The 19,354-nt window shown below is 43.1% G+C and overlaps 1 protein-coding gene across 2 annotated transcripts; it reads right to left on the bottom strand.

Moving 5' to 3' along the window:
• Positions 1-6: 6 nt before the first annotated feature.
• On the bottom strand, positions 7-19,076 carry camsap3 (calmodulin regulated spectrin-associated protein family, member 3). Of its 2 annotated transcripts, XM_087809826.1 has the most exons (18): positions 18,639-19,076; positions 12,892-13,154; positions 8,553-8,693; positions 8,392-8,475; positions 7,871-7,903; positions 7,277-7,415; positions 7,046-7,185; positions 6,886-6,970; positions 6,765-6,807; positions 6,627-6,682; positions 5,832-5,904; positions 3,817-5,764; positions 3,574-3,692; positions 2,845-3,131; positions 2,691-2,784; positions 2,505-2,617; positions 1,621-1,739; positions 7-1,523 (listed from the first exon to the last, which is right to left on the bottom strand). In XM_087809826.1, exons 1-18 carry the CDS (start codon positions 18,754-18,756, stop codon positions 1,224-1,226), a joined length of 4,155 nt encoding a protein of 1,384 aa, XP_087665952.1. In that variant the 5' UTR covers positions 18,757-19,076; the 3' UTR covers positions 7-1,223. The 2 variants fall into 2 exon arrangements, with proteins under 2 accessions (XP_087665952.1, XP_087665953.1); XM_087809827.1 differs by lacking the exon at positions 7,871-7,903.
• Between the last annotated feature and the right edge of the window lie 278 nt (positions 19,077-19,354).

The following is a 19,354-nucleotide window of genomic DNA, read 5'->3' as shown; positions in this document are numbered from 1 at the left end:
TAGATATGCTTTGAAAATGTACTTTTTTTTATTCACCTGGTTTTAAAGGAAAGTATGAGATGAATAAACAAATCGTGGGGTGGCACAGATTGGAAGACGGGGGGGAAAAAAATACATCTGTGAAATAAATGAGGGGGGGGGGGAAATGTACATCAACAGAACCTGAAACAAAAATACTAGCTCAAACCAAATAAATACACATCTTCTATGGGAGGATTGCACGGAATCGTTCGTCTACGACAACAACTCGACAAATAAATACCAACCAGGTTCACTCGCTCATCGTTCTTGTTTTCATTCAGACAGTTGGAGGCAGTTTAACATGTGGGACGTCTGCGGCGACATTCATCACAAACAGTAGATGGTTGTTTTTTTCTATCCACACACAGGCCGTGGAAATACATTCCTTCATTATAAAATCCTGGATGCACATCTGGTGAATACAAAAGCTGATTTCTTCTTCTTCTTTTTTAAATCAAAAAGCTCCAGCATTCTCAGTTCAAGTCTCATTCACGCATCAACCGTACAGCTCAAGCAGCTTATTTCTAGCTTACAGTTGTTAAATTACCTTTTTTTTTTACAAATCATTGTCATATCAAAGTGATTAGCATTCATTATATATTAGAACAGCATCTGTTTTTAAAGCCCTCCTCCTTCTTCTTTCTTCCAGTATATTTCAAATGACATTTAAATACTCAAGAGAACGAAACGCTTCCGCTCTTAAGCCAAAAAAAAAAAAGTATAAAAACATCCAGATGGAGGAAAAAGTTGGGTTGTTGATTCACTTTTGCACTTCCTGTTTATACTTTCACGAGGGAAAACAACCCCCGTGTGCGTTCCCCTACATTCACTCCTCAGCTTTTATTGTGAAAAAACGAGCATGAGGAAACAAAGAGCCCTGGAGAAAGAAAAAGGCAGCAAAAGGAGAGCGAGCGGGAAATCAGAGATCGTCTCTCTGGCACATCGTCGTGACAGATGTGGCGAAGGCAGTGACCTTTTTTTAAACCTTTTTTTTTTTTTTTCTCTCTCAATAGGAGTCGCGACAGCGCCACCCTGTGACAGGTTAAGGCAAGGCAGGGAAACAGGAAAAAAAAGGGAGGCTTTTACAATCTTCTTGGCACGAAGAGTGAGGCGGATCATTCCAAGTGTCATTCTCTAGGAGGCGAACAATCTCAAGTGCGCTCAGCAAAAAATAAAAGTCTTTTGTTTTGTTTTTTTCCTCATCATTTTGGGGTGCCTAACTTCTTGGGGGTCCCCGGACGCTTCTGCCAGAAGTGGCTGGGGATGGTGAAGGCGTCGACGCTCATGGACATGGTCTTGGACGGGATGTTGCTGAACTGCTTGCGGTCAGACGTGTATTTGTAAATGGATTCCACCATGTCCAGGGAGACGACGCGCGGGCCGATGCCGGCCAGTCGGCTCATCTCCTCGGTCTCCGGGTTCATGGTGTAGATGGCTCTGAATTGGCAGCTGGCGTCCCTGAAGAGGATGAGGAAGTGGTTGGCGGGGCTCTTCTCGATTTCCTGTGGATAAAGGAAAGTGGATGAAGGGAAGCTGGACGGACAAGAGTCGACGTGCTCTCTCTCTCTTTTTCCCTCTCTCTCTCTCTCTCTCTCTCACCTCCACAATCTTGTTCTTCTGGAGTTCGTTGACCTTTCCTGCCAGGCAGCAGCGGGTGATGGCGTTGTGGATGATGAACTTGTTGGACTTGAAACTTGGCTCCTTGTACAGTTTTGGACCTGTGAGGACCATTTTTGAAAAAGGTCACCAAAGATCTACAAAGAACTATCAAGTTCTTATGAACGATTGTTATCAGATTGTACAAAAACTTACTAATGCAGGGTTGAAAATGTTCATGAATTACAAAATAAATATAGTGCAGCTTCACGTAATAGTGTAGCAACTGTAACAAATATCAGTATCTGTATCAAACTTTGTAGTTTAGACACATTTTTGACAGGTTTTTGTGGGGCCGTGAAACACATGAAATCAGTTTGAGGTCAGGAAGTACAACCTGGATTAATAAACAAGGCTTTAAAGGTGTGTAGTCCGTTTTAAAGAAAAGTAAAGGATAAAAATAAAAGAACAGTAAATACATTAAATAAAGTTCTGTGATTGATCTGTTGTGTTGGATGTCATTTAGTTCCCACTGGAGAAAACTATAATTTTTTTTAAATAAAAATCCTGGTCCATAGGCCTCGTCATTCAGAAAACATTCAAGTGATATACGTTTACATTTTTAGTGACTGTATAAAAATATCCAAGGTATTTTAAATTTCAATGAAAATATGAAATAAAACAATATAAAATACAATGACTTGTAAATACTAGGTCATAAAAACAGTGTCAGTTGAGCCTGTAGAGATTTCTTCCGTCCAGCAGGTGTCAGTATTCAGTGACACAGTATCAATACTATGTCGCCATGTGTTGAAACGCTTCATGACGCCTCATCGACCCGTCACATCAACTAACACCTAGATGAAAAGCTGCATGACATCACTCACCGGTGTATTCTGGGATGGATGCGGAGGAGGAGATGGTGGAGCCGTTCTCCCAGTCACCGTTTTGGGCGCTCATCCTTCCCGGCGACCTCAGGCGTGACGGCGAGTGAGAGCGGCTGCGGAGACGAAAAGATGAATGAACTGATGGTTCCTTTTTTTAAGATTTAAAAAACAAGTACAAATATGAACCTGTTAGGTCTTCGGGCATTCGGACCTCCAGGGTCGTTCGCCATGGACGACAGGTTCATGGTGGATTGGGAGTAGACCTTGTTCAACCTGGAGCCTGAAAACCACTCCCTCAGGTTATGATGTCACATTAAATGTTGCCAGAACCATTTTTTACCTAATAACCCCCTGACGGGACTTTGGGAGAGGGCGGAGTCATCTCGGAACACGGTCTTGGGCCTCTGCTTCTTCACGCCGCGCACCGTGGTGGGCTTCTGCCTCAGCACCTTGTCCAAGTCCTCCATGATCTTCAGCTGGTGCCGGCGCTCGTACTCCTGCCGGGTGAACTCCCCGCGGCGCTGCGGCGTCCCTTCTGCCGACGGCGTGCGAGACGGGGTGCCCGGGGTTTGGGGTCCTTCCTCGCTCTTGTTGCCCCAGCCTTCGAGGATCATCCACTCGGGTTTGCTTCACACGAGGAACACAAAGAACACCATTTTTAAATGTGGTTTTACAAATAGAGAACCTGAGATTTTTTGACACTTGATTTTTACATGTTTTTTTTTTTTAATCATTAGGAAAACATGAAAATGTTTATTTTTTTTAGCATTTCTTTTATTATTATTTTTTCAATAATTAATATATTGAAAGGTTGGAATGTTTTTTTAATCATTTAATTTAAAAAAAAACATTTTTTCTCATGAATGCTTTTTCATTGCACCTCCAATTCAAATAATTAAAACTTATATATATATATATTATTTTATTATAATTGTAAATTCCTTCATAGCCTTTTAAATTCATATTTACTATAGTTTTAAAGTAATTGACCAAATTGTGAAACTGTATTAGCCTGTGTGTTAATAAAAAGAAAACCGAAAATTGTTATTTATTCCAGTCGATGTCTTACTTGGATTCTTTTTCCTGCTCCTGTTTGCGTCTCTTCATCTCCTCCGTCCTCTTCTGCTGTCGCTCCAACAACGCCGCTCGTCGCTGCGCCATCTCATCCTCGGTTCTCTCCTTGTCGTCCTTGGAAGTCAAACACGGAAATCTTCAAGTTTCAGGTGATTCATTTCTTAAATTTCCCAAAGGAACGTATCCCAGAGGGATCAATGACGCAACATCCACCCATTAAAAAGTGATGGAAACCAACCTTGAAAAAGAACCCGACCCCTCCTTTCGTCTCCGGCTCCGTCCGGTCGCTCAAGCCGTCGGATAAAGCGTCGGCTTCGGGGTCGTCTCCGTCCTCGTCGGGTCGCAGGGCGGAGAGAGGGATCTCGATGAGGCTGCTACGCTTCCCGTTCGTGACCAGGGCGGCTGCGTCGCCCTCGAAGGAGCACTCTGACGGCGCCCCCGAGCTGAAGCCTCCGTTCGTGGGCTCGCGGACCGTCTCCAGGTCCATGCTGAAGATGCTCTGATAGTCCTGGAGGCCGTCTTCCGACTGGGTGTCATCCGCGGCGGGGTGGGCGTTCCGGGGTACGGGTGCGAGCGAGGGGGTCGGTGTGGGAACGGGAGTCGTACCCGCGGACCGCAGCTCCTCCAGACCGTCCGAGTCGCTGATGGAGAACGAGGAGGAGGTCTGCACCTGGGAGTGCGAGGGGTTCACTCGGCGAAGATGCGGGATCCGATCCACGTTCGTGGGAGTGTTGAGGACTCTGGACAGGGTCGGAGGTCTACCGTGTTTGGGGCTTTTAGGGGGAACGGACTGAGCTCTCCGGTGGGTTCTTGGGGATTTCGGAGGAGTGGTGAAGTTTGAGACCCTGTGGGAGGCGGGGCTCAAATTCCGAGGGGAGTCGCGGGACACGGGGGAAGAGGAGGTCTTGGGACTGGCCGGGATGACCCAGGTCTTGTTGGGGGCGGCGGCGATCTTGTTGTGGATGAGGTGGTTCTGCTGCTCGGTGAGTCTCTGCATGTCGGTCTGCAATGAGCTGAGGGCCGCCGTCAGCTTGGAGACGGCGTTGTTATAGTCGCCGAGGGGAGCAGCCGACTTCTCCGCGGGCGCCCCCGTCTCTTTCGAGGTCACAGTGTTGAGCTTCTGTCTGACGTTACTCAAATTGTCCACCAGGGAGCGGTGTTCCCCCTTCCGCTGGTTATCTTCGTCCAGCGTCAGACTCGAGAGGGATCCTTCGGTGGCAGAGGTTCTTAACCGACCGGTTCCTTCTTCCTCTCCTTCGCCTTCACGCTCCTCCTTCTTCAGCTGCAAGAAAGCGCTCTTCCCCAGCCTCTGCCTGTGTTTGGCAAAGATCGCCTCGATGCGTTTCTTCTGCGCCTCGATCGCCCGGCGCTTCTCCTCCAGTCGGACCCCCAGCTCGGACATTTCGTTATTAACTTCCGGGCTCTTGCCGGAGCCTTCTTCCGTATTCGCCGTCTGAGGGGACGGCTCGGCGGCTTTCGGGGAATCCGTGATCTGCTTCTTTTTTCGCTCGGCGAATGTGGTCATCTTCACGCCACTGTCCGAGGACTCGGGGGCGCGTGCGCTAGCAGCGGGGGTGGTCGGAGTGGACTGGGCCCTGGGCAGGTCCTCGGACGCATCCGAATCCACGCTGCCGTCCCTCAGTACGGAATCGTCGTCCCGGGAACATTCGGAGCCGTTCCTGGTGCGGCCGGACGCCTTGGGTTCTTCAGCTGGCCGGAAAAATACGCCAGAGCGAGACGGGGCGGAGCTGCTGACCGGCGTGGCGGTCGCGGTATGCTTCGCGCCGGCGACGTCGTCTGGCGAGTGGAGGTAGAAACCGTCGGGGGCGCCGTCGGGGTGCAAACGGGGCTCCATCTTGCTGTCGTTGTGGATGATCTGAAGGGCTTCTTCGATCGTCGGCAGCTCTCCGGGTTCGCTGGCGACGCCGTTCTCTTCCGTGACTCGCGGTACGTTCGGCGTCTGGCTGCTCCACGAGCTTCTCGGAGACGCGCTGGAGCCGTGCGCTTTGCTGCTCGGGTGACCGACGTATTCGGGGGGCGTGTAAGGTACCCGGGGCGCACTCTTGGATGCGGGGTTTAGCTGGTCCGAGCTCACAGAGCGGGTAATCACAGGGTCTCCCATTACAACGTCCACATCGCTGTCCAGGCCAAAAGGAATGCTGAAGGACACGGCCGAAAGAGGGCGACTGAAAGGAAACAACAATGTCATTATTGAGTTAAAAAGGAATAAACGGATGAATGTTGTGACGTTACCCAAAGGATTTCTTGCTCCACGTCCTTCCACCCGCCTCTAAATGAGACATTGAGGTAGACTGGTTCAAAGAGCCTAAGTGTAGTAAAAACACAGGGAAATGTAAGACATACCACACCAAGAAATGGAAAAAAAAAGTGCAGCTTCAAAAAGACACTGATGAAAGACTATTTCATACCATTTACCATTTATTTGTGTTTAAATCTATAAACAATTTAAAATCTCAAAATATGGTAAAAGAAAAAGTTTTTTACTATTATAAATCTTATTTATCATGCGTTTGAGCAGAGGTCTGAGCTCCCACCCATATATACATATTAAACACAACATTAGGGAGCGTTTCTAGCCTAGAAAATAATTAAATATTTTAAAAGCCAACACTGTTTGTTTTGGAAGGTTCAATTCCGAAAACGTTTTTTCTGTTAATTTGTCCTCCCTGAATGAATGCAACATAACCGGTCCCATGTTATTGAACGCAACACGCTAGCGACGTACTAACTTGATGCTAGTTGACAGTCTTTTCGTTATGTTTTTTAGACTTGCTAAATAAACATATTTAATGAAAAGATTTTTAAAATACAGTCTTTTTAATTCGTCAGAAATATTGCATATAATATCCACTTATAGTAATCATCGCATTACTTTACATCTTGTCTTGTTCTAACCCCTGATATGTAAAGATACGTTTACAAAAATAGTATTTACACTTATTTTAATTAATACCACACATGCACCTACACTTTCTAAAAATAATTAGTGATGAAAAAAAATACAAAAATAAATCGAAAAATTCTCACCTGATGCAGGAGAAGAAAGTGGGAGGAATGGTTTTCTAAAGATTGATGGTGAAGCACTTGAAAAAAAGAAACGATAATATTTTTAGACGGACTGTAACATAAAGGCCATACAAATAATTATTCAAGCATAAACTTTACCTGCCGTCGCTCATGCTACTTGGTGTCACAGCGTCGGATCCATCTAAAGAAAAGAAAAAAACACAAAAAATGTCATGCGATGTCAACGACTAAATTAGTTTTTTGAAAACTTGAGACTTACTTAATGTGTCAACGGGTTGAACAAACTCAGGCTTCTGTACTTCAAACCAGTGGAGGAGATCTGCCAGGAAGCTCAGCAAGTTGCTCTAAAAAAACCCAAAATGACTTAAGAGAGAGTTGAGGAGGTAAAAAAAAGAAAAAGAAAAAGCAAGACATTCTACCTTGAGCTCCGGTGGCGTGTAGAACAAGTCCTCCAGCGCCAGGTGACAACAGCTCTTGAGGCAACTCTCGCAGAATTCCTTAATCAACTGCAGGTTGTACAAGCTGTCGGCGTCCGTCATGGACTCCTTCATGCAAACGTCTTCGAGAGAAGCGGATAAAAGAAGTTAAGAAACCAAACGGACTAGTGGCGAAAACTATTCATCATCTCATTTTTTTTCCTCGGTCAGCACCTTCGAGCCGCAGCAGGCTAGGACAATAGTGGTGTATGACCGCCGCGATAGCGCATCCACTGGACAGATCCGAGACTTCATTGACCACTGGAAACACAGGCTTATGTTTGGACTGGATTATATCTTTTCTGTAGCGCAGCTGAGGAAATAAAAAAGGAAACGAGAATATGACTGATTTTAATCCACAATATATAGAGATCATTTCAACAAGATACATAAAGCATTCTTATGTGGACATGCTCGTGTAAACAGAAGTCAAAACAGCATCGTAAGTGAAGGAGGGGAAAATAGCAAATGTACCATACTTGTGACAAAATATGCAAACACATGAAACACTACAAGACAAACTGGTTGTCAGTTTCAGGCTCGGGTTTGTGATCGACATGCACCTCAGGTCCACATTCACACATGCAACTGAGGTCAGCACAGTGAGTAATGTGACCCCACTCCAGCAGCAATGGGAGGGGGAGAGGATGGGAGGGGGGGGTAAACAAAAGCCCACCTGAGAGTCAAATATTGGCTGAGAAATTGGATGAGGACACTGGGATGATGGGAGGAAAGAGGCAAGGAAGCACAGGAAAAGAAGGGACTTACAGGAACAAGCTTCCAATACCAGCGTGTGGGACACTGTTGGAGAGGAGCGAGGACAGAGAAGAACAAGGAAATGGAGAAGGGGAGTGCAAAGAGAGGAAGAACTAGACAAACAAGAGATTGAGTTGTGATGACAGTCGTCTTTTCAAACCGTAATCACAGAGGCACTACCCAGGAATTACTTTGAATTGCACCTATGGTAAGTTACAGCCGCGATGATTGCATTTCACTTTTCCACCAAAGCTCCTCAGCATTCTTTAACTCGTTTCAAACATGTGATGTTAAAACAGCAACTTTATACAAACTGCTGGACTTGGTGACAGTTGATTGGTGGCTAAAATGCTTTCGTTTAAATCATATGCATATCGCCGTGTCAAAAGTGATCGACAGCCGTGATCGTTTTGCTGGGCGGCAAAGCAATTACGGGAGCTGTTCAGGTCACAGATGGTTGTCGAGAAGGGTGGCAACTCATATTTAGAGTTTGGTTTAAATAGGTTCCTAGTTTACACTGGATGTTTACTTACAGCAGGCTGAAGTGGCTGTGGGTCTCCAGCAGTGTTGTCATCATTATAGACTACTTTGGTTTGATTTCTTAGCTTCTGGTTGAGCTGAAAAAAAAAGAAAGAAATCATCTCACAATTTCAAAAGGCTGATTATATTTCTTCGACATCTGTTTCCCATTTACCTTGTTAACCCAGCACAGCAGAGCATCCTCCCACTCGGTTTCCCCTCCCAGGAGTTCGGCAGAAGCACACGTCCTCACCATGGTCACCGTCTCCATGGCTCCCACCGCCATCAGGGCGTCCATCACAGCTAGGTGAGCGCTCTGCAACCATCACAGGCTCACTTATTTCAAGATCTTTCCAAGGAATTTACAGATTACTATGTGGCAAACATTCCCCAAACCACCTCTGGGGGTCACCAGAGCCACGGCCGTGCATCACCGTGAACCCTCCTGATAGTTGACAGCAGGCAAACAAACGTAAGCAGAAGAGCGTGAACTTTGGACCAGTGTTTGTGCAATCATTAAATGGGAAAGTGGAGCCGTAATACGATAACACACGAGTGCCGTCATTCCGATGGTACTGTCCCTTTGTTTATTTTCAGGTAAAGAACATTCTCTTAAGCAACTTGAAGCATGGCTGAGTGACTTTTTGATTACTCAACTGCGCCAGGAACGTGAAGTAACAAGTGCCTCCAGAGAAAAGTCAACAGTTTCTTCAGTGAAGGCTGTAGAACTTGTTCTCTGAATTGTTGAGGACGACCAAGCCCTCTCTAATGGTCCGTACGAGTCGCTCAGTCGCCAACTGTTCTCAGGGTTTCTCTCCATTAAGAATTTTTATACCGAAGAGGCCCAATTAAAGAAGGCTTTCTTGTAATGCCTGGAGCCTATTAGAATGAACCACTAACATGATCAGCTCAGTCTGAGCGAGCGCCTTAACTCCATAAACCTGTTACCTCATTAGAAGCGAGGTAGAGGCAGTTACCAACTGGACTTTAATTGTTTTTGTTAAACACTACACCTATTCCCAGGCATTGTGCTCTAGAGGTTTCAATTAAAAAATATGTATATATATTATTATGACTTTTTTCAGAATCAAGATAATTGATATATATGTTCAAGATTTTCTTTACGGGGGAGCGGAGAGGGGTGGGCGTGAAACATGGACATTAGGTTAACAACCAACACATTTAACACATTGTTTTCATCAAGGTCGGAACAAAACAACAAAAAAACGGCAACACGTTCCTTCTTACGATCAATTAATTCCGGACAATGGCCAAGAGACGCAGGCAGCAAACACATTCCTTTAACGGGGCCCACCTCCTCAACCTACCACTCGTTCGTTTTTTTTTTTAGCCTAATCTGTGCAAATCTGTGCCTGCTTGCTTTTGCTACTTGCTAATTCGCCTTTACAGGTCAGGCATTCCTCCACTAACCCCTTAGGTTACCCCCAAATAGGGAGGGTGGGGGTGGCGGACCAGTTGTATCCAAGGCCTGTCTGCACGTCTGCCTACTCAGCCCTGATGTGTTGACCTGAGAAGAGCCGGCACAAATGCAGACATGGCCCACTCACAGGACCGTCTGCTTCTATTGGGTCGCGGTCTCTGGGTTGAGCACAGGGTTCTGACACATTAGCTGAATTTAAAGGATATTTTACTGCATCTAAAAGACTTGACATGCTTTAAGAAGGCAATATGCAAGATTGAAAATATTTTTCCAGCTTCCCTCAGTTGCAGAAATGTGTACTTGCAATGTTGTAGACTCTCCGTTCCCTTGATAGATTACAGGATGTGCAGTGGTTTATAAAACAATATAGAGGCTGTTATCTCAGTTTCCAATTTTATGTTGTGGGTAACTACAAAAAGTCGCCCATTCTTATGAAAACACTGTCTATGACACACTGATATATAGAATTTTGGTGATGAGTGGACTGGACACTCAATTTTATAGTGAAGAGACTCCTTAAAATACTGGTTAGGGGGTTAAAAATGAATCAATACTTGTAGAATATATATATATTTTTTAAATGATGTCAGAATGACACATTTTGGTGCTCAGAAAAAAACAAATAAATCCATTACACAGAGTAGGAGAATACGCTTTTGGATTATATTGGCAAACTAACTCAAAAACTGACAAACACAGTCCAGGAAATGTTGATAACAAAACAAGGAACATATAAACTACATTTTGGTGGCGTTTCAAATCAGTACCTCACAACGCAAGCTCCATTTCTTGCTCATGGATACCCCATCTACTGTCCTATTGAAGTCATCGCTATAAACTTAATTTCAAATGCTAAAAATTTGCATTAAATCATAGACGAAAAATGTAGGCATATAATAAGGGTTAAAAATGCAACATGGTGATATATGAGCTGCTTGGCAGAGGTATGTGATCTTTTGATTGTTCTTCCAATTGGTTATGACTTTAATTCCATGCTGATGGTAGATGTGACAAATTACTTTTGGCGATAAAATGAAAACGACGTAGGATAAACGCGTTACAATCACCATAATAATAACAATAACACTGTGATGTTGTCAAAGACAGTCACGGTGATGCTACCCGTGTTGTTGTTCGGCACTCAAACAGTAATTTCGATGAGCGAGACAAGCGTTCATCATCGCCAAAAGTACCGATTGAAGAGGGCGGGAGCCCAGGAGGGCCCGCTAAGCTAAATCACAAGTCTCCCTAATGAGAGGGGAGAGAGGAGCAAATGTAGAAAAACACAGAACGGCCCAGCCAGATCACCATAACAACCAATCAGCCGACCCACAATGCACCTCAACACAAGCCCAGCCGGTACTCTGATCTGTGCTTTTGGCCAAGCATCAGGGCCACCGTTCAGACTTCTTATCTTTTATACGTTTAACGATAAAAATTATTTTATTTAAAGATGATAGAAATCGACAAAAAATAAATCAACAGTAGATTAATTGGGTTACGACTTGCAAGACAGAGAATCTGCACAATATTTTGTGGATGATCATCAGATTACGATGACAAAATCTGATTATGTCCACATTATGACCCCCCATCCCCCTTCACTGGTGTGTGTGTGTGTGTGTGTGTACTGAGAGGAGACCAACAGGGATCAGGCAGGTCTGGGGCCCCAGCAGGGATTTAGACGGAAGGTCCAACTTAAAGCATGTAGCAATATGAGAAAATATAAGCTACATTCTCAGCATAGAATAACAACTGCTGTGCAAACATGGGTCATTGTAAGGAAAAGCCCCTTAAAAATAGCAGAGGATATTGAACCGTGTTCTGGTCTCATGTCTGAAATATTTCACTTAAACCCACCCTTCAGGGAGGAAGCCCAAAATGTGCAGCTTTCATTGGATAAAAGTCCAATCTTATCATTTTCGGTATCCTATTAATTGAGGTCGGCACGTGATTGGCTTCTTGCTTCACTTTAAACCTCGGACAATGACGTCGGGTCTGCATCGACCGCCAGATTATCTCTAATCTTCACAGATCTTTATCCTCAATCCGAGGAGTGAAATGGGCTGCAACCAGGGCACTTCCTGGTGGGGGACCTGTGGCCCATATTCACAGTGTTGATGCCTACATTTAGGTCGGTACTAAATCTAGGTAGATCTTCCTATAACCACGTTTTTCGCCCAATAGCAGAGGACATTATTTTACCAAAAAATTATTCTCATCAAGTAGGTTATTTTATCTCTGTGAGAGGAGCTTTCGAATATAGCCGGGCAGAGGATTGCAGCCGCTCCAAAGCCATTTACTGGCCAAGACCCACATTGATGTTCCATCTTTCACGCTGCAGCGAGATGACCCACTTTCATCACTTGGCTCAGTGCAGCAGTGTCACCAGCACCGTTGGTCTCATGTCCCAAAGCAGTGCAAAGCAAACAGTTGTGTCAGTGCGTAAAAAAAAAATGATCAAAGAATCAAAAAGTAATGAAGAAGAAGATGAGATTTCGCTTTCTGAAAATTCTAGCCTAATCCAGCTATTATTATTATCATTTCTTGTTTGAACAACATTCTATGACTGATGGTAAATGAATGGGAACATGAAAGGGAGCGCGAGTTTGAACCAGGCGGGAGAAAACAGGAGAGAGTGGATTCATTGTCAAGAGCTGAAGAGGACAAACCAGTTTCTCTTGATTAACTAAATGGCCCAGCCCAGGGTTTCCTCTCAACACGGCCTCTAAGGTTTCACTGGAACTACTTTGCTATTGTACCGACACTGATCCGTTGCATCTTTTGTGCTCCGGCTCTCCCTCGCCATCTCACCCCAAACACTGTGGCATTAATAAGGCCTTCCCCCTGTGTCACCACCACTGCCCCAGCCCTTGGCAGCTGGATCCACTCATCCTCTGTGAGGAGGGGGGTGGAGGGCAGTGTTGAATGAGTGGGGTCTTTTGATGTCCTTTAATCCCCGGAAATAAAACACATAAACAACTCCCAATATGGCCAGGGAAGAGCAAGTGGACCCGTTCGGTCTAGGCCTGCTGACATGTGAAGAGTTTCCACTCAAACAATACCAACATACCATTTTAATGGGTTTCTGGCGGAGGTCTGCGTCCGTGACCGGCCTGTCCTGGTCTTGGGGGACGACTCCTTTCTCCACAAAGAGTCGTAGCAGGGCAGCGTTGTCTTTAGGCTGTGGCTCGTTTTCCGTGTTCACCAGTAGAAGGCTGTAGGTGCGACAGTAAAGCTCGGACGATTGTAGAAGGCGTGCGACGGGAGGTTTGAGGTGCTCCTGCTCGTATTGGTCACAGTAGAAAGGGTCGCGCAGCTCGGCGGGGACGTTCTCTGAAAACAAAAAACACACAAAAACAAATCGAGAGTTAGTGAAGGGAACTGGAAACTACTCATTTATGATCAGAAAGGCTGGTTCTGTGGTTGGAATGAAGCTGGACTCACTGGTGACAGTTGCTGAGAGGAGATCACTGAACGAACTACTGTCCATCATGGATGATGACAGTCACCCTCTGAACACTGTCATCAGTGAGCAGAGAAGCAGAATGATGCTCCTTCCCAGGTGCAAAACAAATAGACTCAAGGACTCATTCATTCCTCAGGCTATTAAATTGTACAATTCTGAGTTCGGGGGCAGGAGTGGAGTGAAAGTATCTGGATGTTCTGTTCTATGTTAGTCTTTGTATCCTTTGTCTTTGATCCATGTTCTTTATCTTTATCTTTAGATGATCTTAGATTATCCTGAGGGATCAATAAAGTTTTATCTAACCTTATTTATGATTAGCTGGAATATTTGATTGATACTTCAGGAAAACAAATCGTATTTAAAACTCTTGCTCTTTGGCTGTTTACTTTAATCAGTTGGTGTTTAAAGAAAGTGGTGAGGAGATATTTAGAGTTCGGTCATTCATTTATTTATTTATTCATTATATGCCAATTCCCAACTCACTCGCGTGATAGAGACTCCTCACTACTCACATCTTTGTACAATTTTATACTTTTTCAATTTCAATGAGTCATGACTGCTAAAAAGAAATCCTTACAGAAATTAAAAAAAAAAAGTCTTAATGTAGGCCATGCAACACTACCACCCTGATAACAATGATAAACATAGTGAAAACTATGTTGATAGAAAATGGGGCCACGATCTTTTAGGCCTCTTATTTGGACCGCATAGGAACAAAACGTTTTCTTGCCATTCTAATTTGTTTGTCCTATTTTCCCTTTTGAATGCGATATATTTTAACAGTTATAAAAAACAACATTCACCACATTTTCGTTTTGAAACCTTGTTGAAGAACCTAAAATGATTTACCTTTTTTAAAGTTCCAAGTCAGAAACATGATGGATAGAGGAAAATATTGAGAATCTAGTTTCGGGAGAAAATATATTGACCTTAAAGGAGAGTCAATGTACAAAACAATATAACTATAGTAATGTTTAACAGACAATCTTGTAACCATGATTCCATCAATGTGTGGCAGATAAACCACATGTTTAAAATACATAAAGGTGGAAGGTGTTCAATTTTCAGAGAATTTTTTTTTTCTGATTTCAAGAACAAAATGTTGGTCTGAAGATGGTTTTTGCATTACAGCAGTTTCTTGTGTTTTCAACACAAATGATCATTCAACAGAAAAACAAAGTAAATGGCCTCCTAAAAAACACACGTCACACACCCACTGCAAAACTGGTTCGACTGCAACTAGATTAAACCAGTAGTCGACTTGACTCACCGTGTGTGTGCAAACAAAGCAGAAAATTAGCGTCTCGTACGGACGGCCCTCTGAAAAAAAGTTTCCTAACGCATCGTCTCGAAAAGTCCAACAGAGAAGGCGGACTCTGTTTAGGTGTTTTAAGATTATCTACCATAGGAACACGGCAGGTCATTACAGGGTAGGTGCCACTGGAGCGCATTAACTCCCAAGTCGTGTTATGAATCCACCGAGATCAGTCAACAGAACGCCCAGCTCAAGAGTTCAGACTGTGTTTGCTCGGACTCTTATTACTGACTAGAAGTCATCTGTAGAGTTCTTTCCTACTTTTTATATATTTAAATACACAAAGGATTCTCCCTATAACCCATATGCATCTCTTGGGTCATTCAACTTGCGACTGAACTTGCTAGATAACCTTTGACAAGAGAAGCCGTACGGCCTTCTACCTCGGCCACTGAATCCGCTGGTCACACGACAAACATTAGCATAGTTGACTTACACCCAGACAGATTAACAGAAGCACATGTCTGACACAATCTTTGGTTCAAAATGAATTTCTCAACTCCTCGTTGTAGATAAACCACCCAAAGCAAATAAAAAGACGGATATTACGTTTCAGGAAGTCAATCAAGAGACAATAATAAACTTTCAAGGCATCATCAAATCATTGTTGGACTTAAAAAAAACATGTCGTATAGAAAGATCAAACATAAGCCAAAACTTTCCTCTTTCTCTGGAACAAAGCAGTTGCTGTTTTATAGACCCTTAATCCATCTGTGCCGTGTGGGGTTGTGTTACCACACGTGATCCCCACATCTGAGCGATTACAACCTTTTGATACAAACGAAGAGTCCTAATGAAATAACGCATAGGAATGAAATGTTCTAAAGGTAATGTGAAGTACAGAGGATAAATATAGTTTTTCCTGTTTTTCCACATTTAAGAAAAAGAAGCTTAAATAAAATGCTTCTTAGTGAAGGAGAATTGTTTTTTTTTCTGTGAGAGGCAAGTAAGCAAGAAGAAAATCTTGATAAGCAATGTTTGGGAAAGCGACGTAGTAAAAGAGAAAATGTATTTTCTTCACTTATTCCCAAGACCAAACCCAGGGGCTAAAGCCCAACCTATCATAAACAACGACACACACCTGCATAAGAAGAGTTACCAATTTATCTCTGAAAGCGTCTGGGAGAAATGTGTGGTACCCTTAAAACACACACAAATGTGGCTGAATGAGTGGATGAAATATCTTCACATTCTTAAGCTTTGGAACAATCTTCCTCTCTCTTTGCGCTTGATGAAGTCTAGTGACTCCTTCAAGAAACATCTTAAGATGTTTTTATTTGTTCAGGCTTTTCCTTGGTTTTCTGGAACTCCTGTGTTGTTCGCAGTATTATCTTGACCTTTAAATATATATTTTATTGAGTATTATTTTGATTGTTTAAGTGCTTTGTGACCCTGGTCTGGGAAAAGCGCTATATAAATACAAATTACTTCAATTATAACATATATCAAATGTATAACTTGAATCTGTTTTACAGGGATGTAGAGAGCTCATCTTCTGGTTGTGAATATGTTTTAATTAAAACATAGACACTACAAAAAACTAACTGTTAAGAAAACAAAAACAAACATTAGGAATTTGAACACGTGCGTATAAAAGACTGACAGAGTTGAGTGACAGTGTCACAGGATACTTGATGCAAATTCCACCCTGCAGAAATATCCTCAAGTTACACACCGACTATAAACAAGATGTGTGTGTTGTGAAGCTCTTGGTGGCCTTTGACCTGCTTGCATAGTGAAGCAAGAGCTAGATAGATAGATAGATAGATAGACTAGACTAGTCAAATAAATAGAAAATAGCCACGTATTAACTGGAATACTCAGTTAATACGAATAGCAGGGAAACATCCTTGTTGAATCCGGGTCGCTGCTGACTCACAATAGTATTTTGATAGGAGGTACTCGGTAATCATTCAACAGGGCTTTCCGTGTTTGATGTAGGTAAAATGCTAACACAATATGCATTAAATAAAACAGCCAATATTGTTAAAAAAATTAATGACTCCATGGGTTAGGGAGATTATAGTCGCACTTACTTTACATTAATAAATAAAAGAGGGATATTTTAAGTCATCACAAAGACTTGTCAGACACGCTTTGGGTGCAGGAGCTAAATATTTACCATGCAAATACAGAGAGAGAGCAACTTGTACAGGCCAACGATAGACATGTAAAGGATATGAAATAATAAAGGGCGACCAAAAATAACATTAAGACTTCGGAGTGAAAACCATTCCCCATTATGAAACCATTTGTAACAAAATAAAAATGCAGCAGTTCTTCCATGTATTCACTTAGTATAAACAATTTCCCGAAGGAGACCTCCTGAGGGATCAATAAAGTTTTACCTTTACCTTAGTAACTATTACATTTGTATTCCTTGCTAAATATTTCAATGGCAACTTCAGAATTCAAGGAAATACCTTGACTTAAGTCAGGTTTATGGTGGGTAAAAGATATGCTTTCTTCAAACAAATTTTGTAACTTTTTATAACATTATACACATAATCACGAATCGTGACGTGTATCGTATAGTGAGGCCTATCCTTACTGAATAAAAGTTAAAAAGTCACAGTTTCTCCCTGGTCGGTGACAGATGTCTCATTTCCTTCTGTGCCGCAGAAGATATCCTAAGCATTTGTAAACCAAAAAAATGGAAACATGATCTTGGTCTACCATTGTTAAAGCTTGGAAAACATGCATAGTAGGAGGACCGGGTCATAATGTTTCAAAAACACTCCAAAAGTGTGCTGCGGAACATGCTTTTGCTTGTTCATACGAACGAAATAAATACTCCGTGTTTACTTTGTATTTTAATAGCTTGAGCATAAGACAATAAAGACGTGGAAACTTCTCAAGTGACACACGAAAGCGCTCCCACTCGGTTGAACGAGCGCCTGAAAGCTGAAAGTCCGACGACTGAAGTGTGAGTCACAGATTAAAAATGCTTCACATTGTCTTCAGCTGGTTAAATGACCCGGAAGAACAGATGACCCAGTCTTACACATTTCTGGTACAACATTATCTCCCTCGAGGAAGATTATGACGTCATCAGTCCAGTATCAATCGAGAAGGTTGGAAGAGGAAAAAACAGACATTATTCCTCTAATTTCTCATGTTTTGTGACTTTGACCAGAGGGCGTGGTTGAGGTGCTTAACTAAAGCACAAAGACTGCAGCAGCATGAAGTCCAGCGCCCAGGATTGCAAAGGAATTGTGTAACAAGTCTTTTTTTTGTTGTTTGGAGCAAAACATAGTTCACGACCGTTTTTAAAAAGTCGTTACCCTCTGTAAAACAGGTTGTTGTTATGTTTTTTTTAACTCAGGCTTAACTCAAGTTATTTAGGAAATACTTCCAAGTATAGAATAGACTGTCATTTATTTGGTGGTAAAGTAGAAATACAGTTGGAATGAATGAATGAGGTCAATGAATGACTTGATACTTTTGCTATGGTCCTGATAAACAATCCTCACCAGATAAAAAAAACAAACAGACATGTTATCAATGAGGACGAGTCGTTTTTTGTTTTGTTTTTGTGTGTGTCCTCAAGGACAATTGAGATAGTTGTGTCTGTCCTGCTTAACTTAAGAGATGTGTAAAGGGGGAAAAAAAACATGTGTATGGTGTGTTGCCTTCACTTTTCCTGCTGTAGAATATTCATCCCTGTAGAGGATCAGAAATGATCCCATGTCCCTGTCAAGAGGATTTAAAAAAAAACAAAGCCGTCTGCCATTTCTGATTAAAAAAAATAGGACAGAGAGAGATAGAGAGGTCGTGATAAGGCCCAGGGAGACAGGCCTTGCTTCTCTGACAGATATGACTAAAAAAAAAACCTGAGCATCTATTGACTGAGAACAAATGACATGTGTCAGAAAAAAAAATGCGCTCGGTGCAATGCTGCTCTTTGTGCTGCTGGGGGGGGTAAAAAAAAAACAAAAAACCGCTGAGCTACACACACTGCAGCAGCAGCAAGCTCTCCATCGTGGCCGAGCTACACGAAACATAATAAACATTACCCGGCGACTCGAAACCTTACCTGCACTGCTGTACGACTTCGCCAAGAGCCAGGCGACGCTGGAGCATATTTTCGCTTTGCTGCCGTCATAGACATCCAGAGGCTTCAGGTCGAAAGTCTTCCTGCCGGAGTCCACCATGGCTGTGGGAGTTTTATAGAAAATAAAAATAAAAAAAATAAAGCTAATGCTAAGCTAAAGAAAAGCCGCTGGAATTAAGTCACGCTATCATGGTCGCACTGGTCCAGGATCCCGAGTGGAGAAGAAACACGGATGTGGATTTATTCGGGAATAATATCCGCCTGGTTACCGCTTTTTCCCCCAAAAAAAAAGTCCGTTTCGTTGTGGTTTATAAATCCGTTTTGAATGACGCTTCACTTCCCGACAACATTTCGCCCAAAAAATAAACGGACTATTCCCACGTTTCGCCCGTGTTTTGTCCGCATTGCTGAGTGTGGCGAGCGGACAGTACAGCAGCGACTGGAGTCTGACGCTGACGATGACTCGCAGGTAGTCCACGCCTGCGTCACTCACAATGAGCGACCAATAGGATTCGAGCTTGGCTCTGGGGTGGGCGGGACCTGGAGGAGTAGAGCCGGTGTCTGCAGGTAAGGAATATGAAGCCGCCGACGCAGGTGCTCGAATTGAGCAGAATGTGTTACTTGTTTATGTTATGATAGGCGTTAATCTAGCATTTTATTTTAGTAAAAAAATAAATTAAAAAAGAGAATAAATATAG

This window comes from Callionymus lyra, chromosome 15, assembly GCF_982586985.1.
Source record: "Callionymus lyra chromosome 15, fCalLyr1.hap1.1, whole genome shotgun sequence".
Taxonomy (NCBI): Eukaryota; Metazoa; Chordata; class Actinopteri; order Syngnathiformes; family Callionymidae; genus Callionymus; species Callionymus lyra.
This window is presented reverse-complemented; position numbering and strand designations above follow the sequence as displayed.

What these genes read in the sequence shown, in the direction of transcription:
- camsap3 (XM_087809826.1), bottom strand. Translation starts at nt 18,756, where the DNA reads ATGGTGGACTCCGGCAGGAAGACTTTCGACCTGAAGCCTCTGGATGTC. An exon ending in ACACGCCACCGGAGCTCAAG is followed by an intron (nt 6,971 to 7,045) that starts GTAGAATGTCTT and finishes GGGTTTTTTTAG; the next exon opens with AGCAACTTGCTGAGCTTCCT. An exon ending in GGGTCGGGTTCTTTTTCAAG is followed by an intron (nt 3,693 to 3,816) that starts GTTGGTTTCCAT and finishes TTGACTTCCAAG; the next exon opens with GACGACAAGGAGAGAACCGA.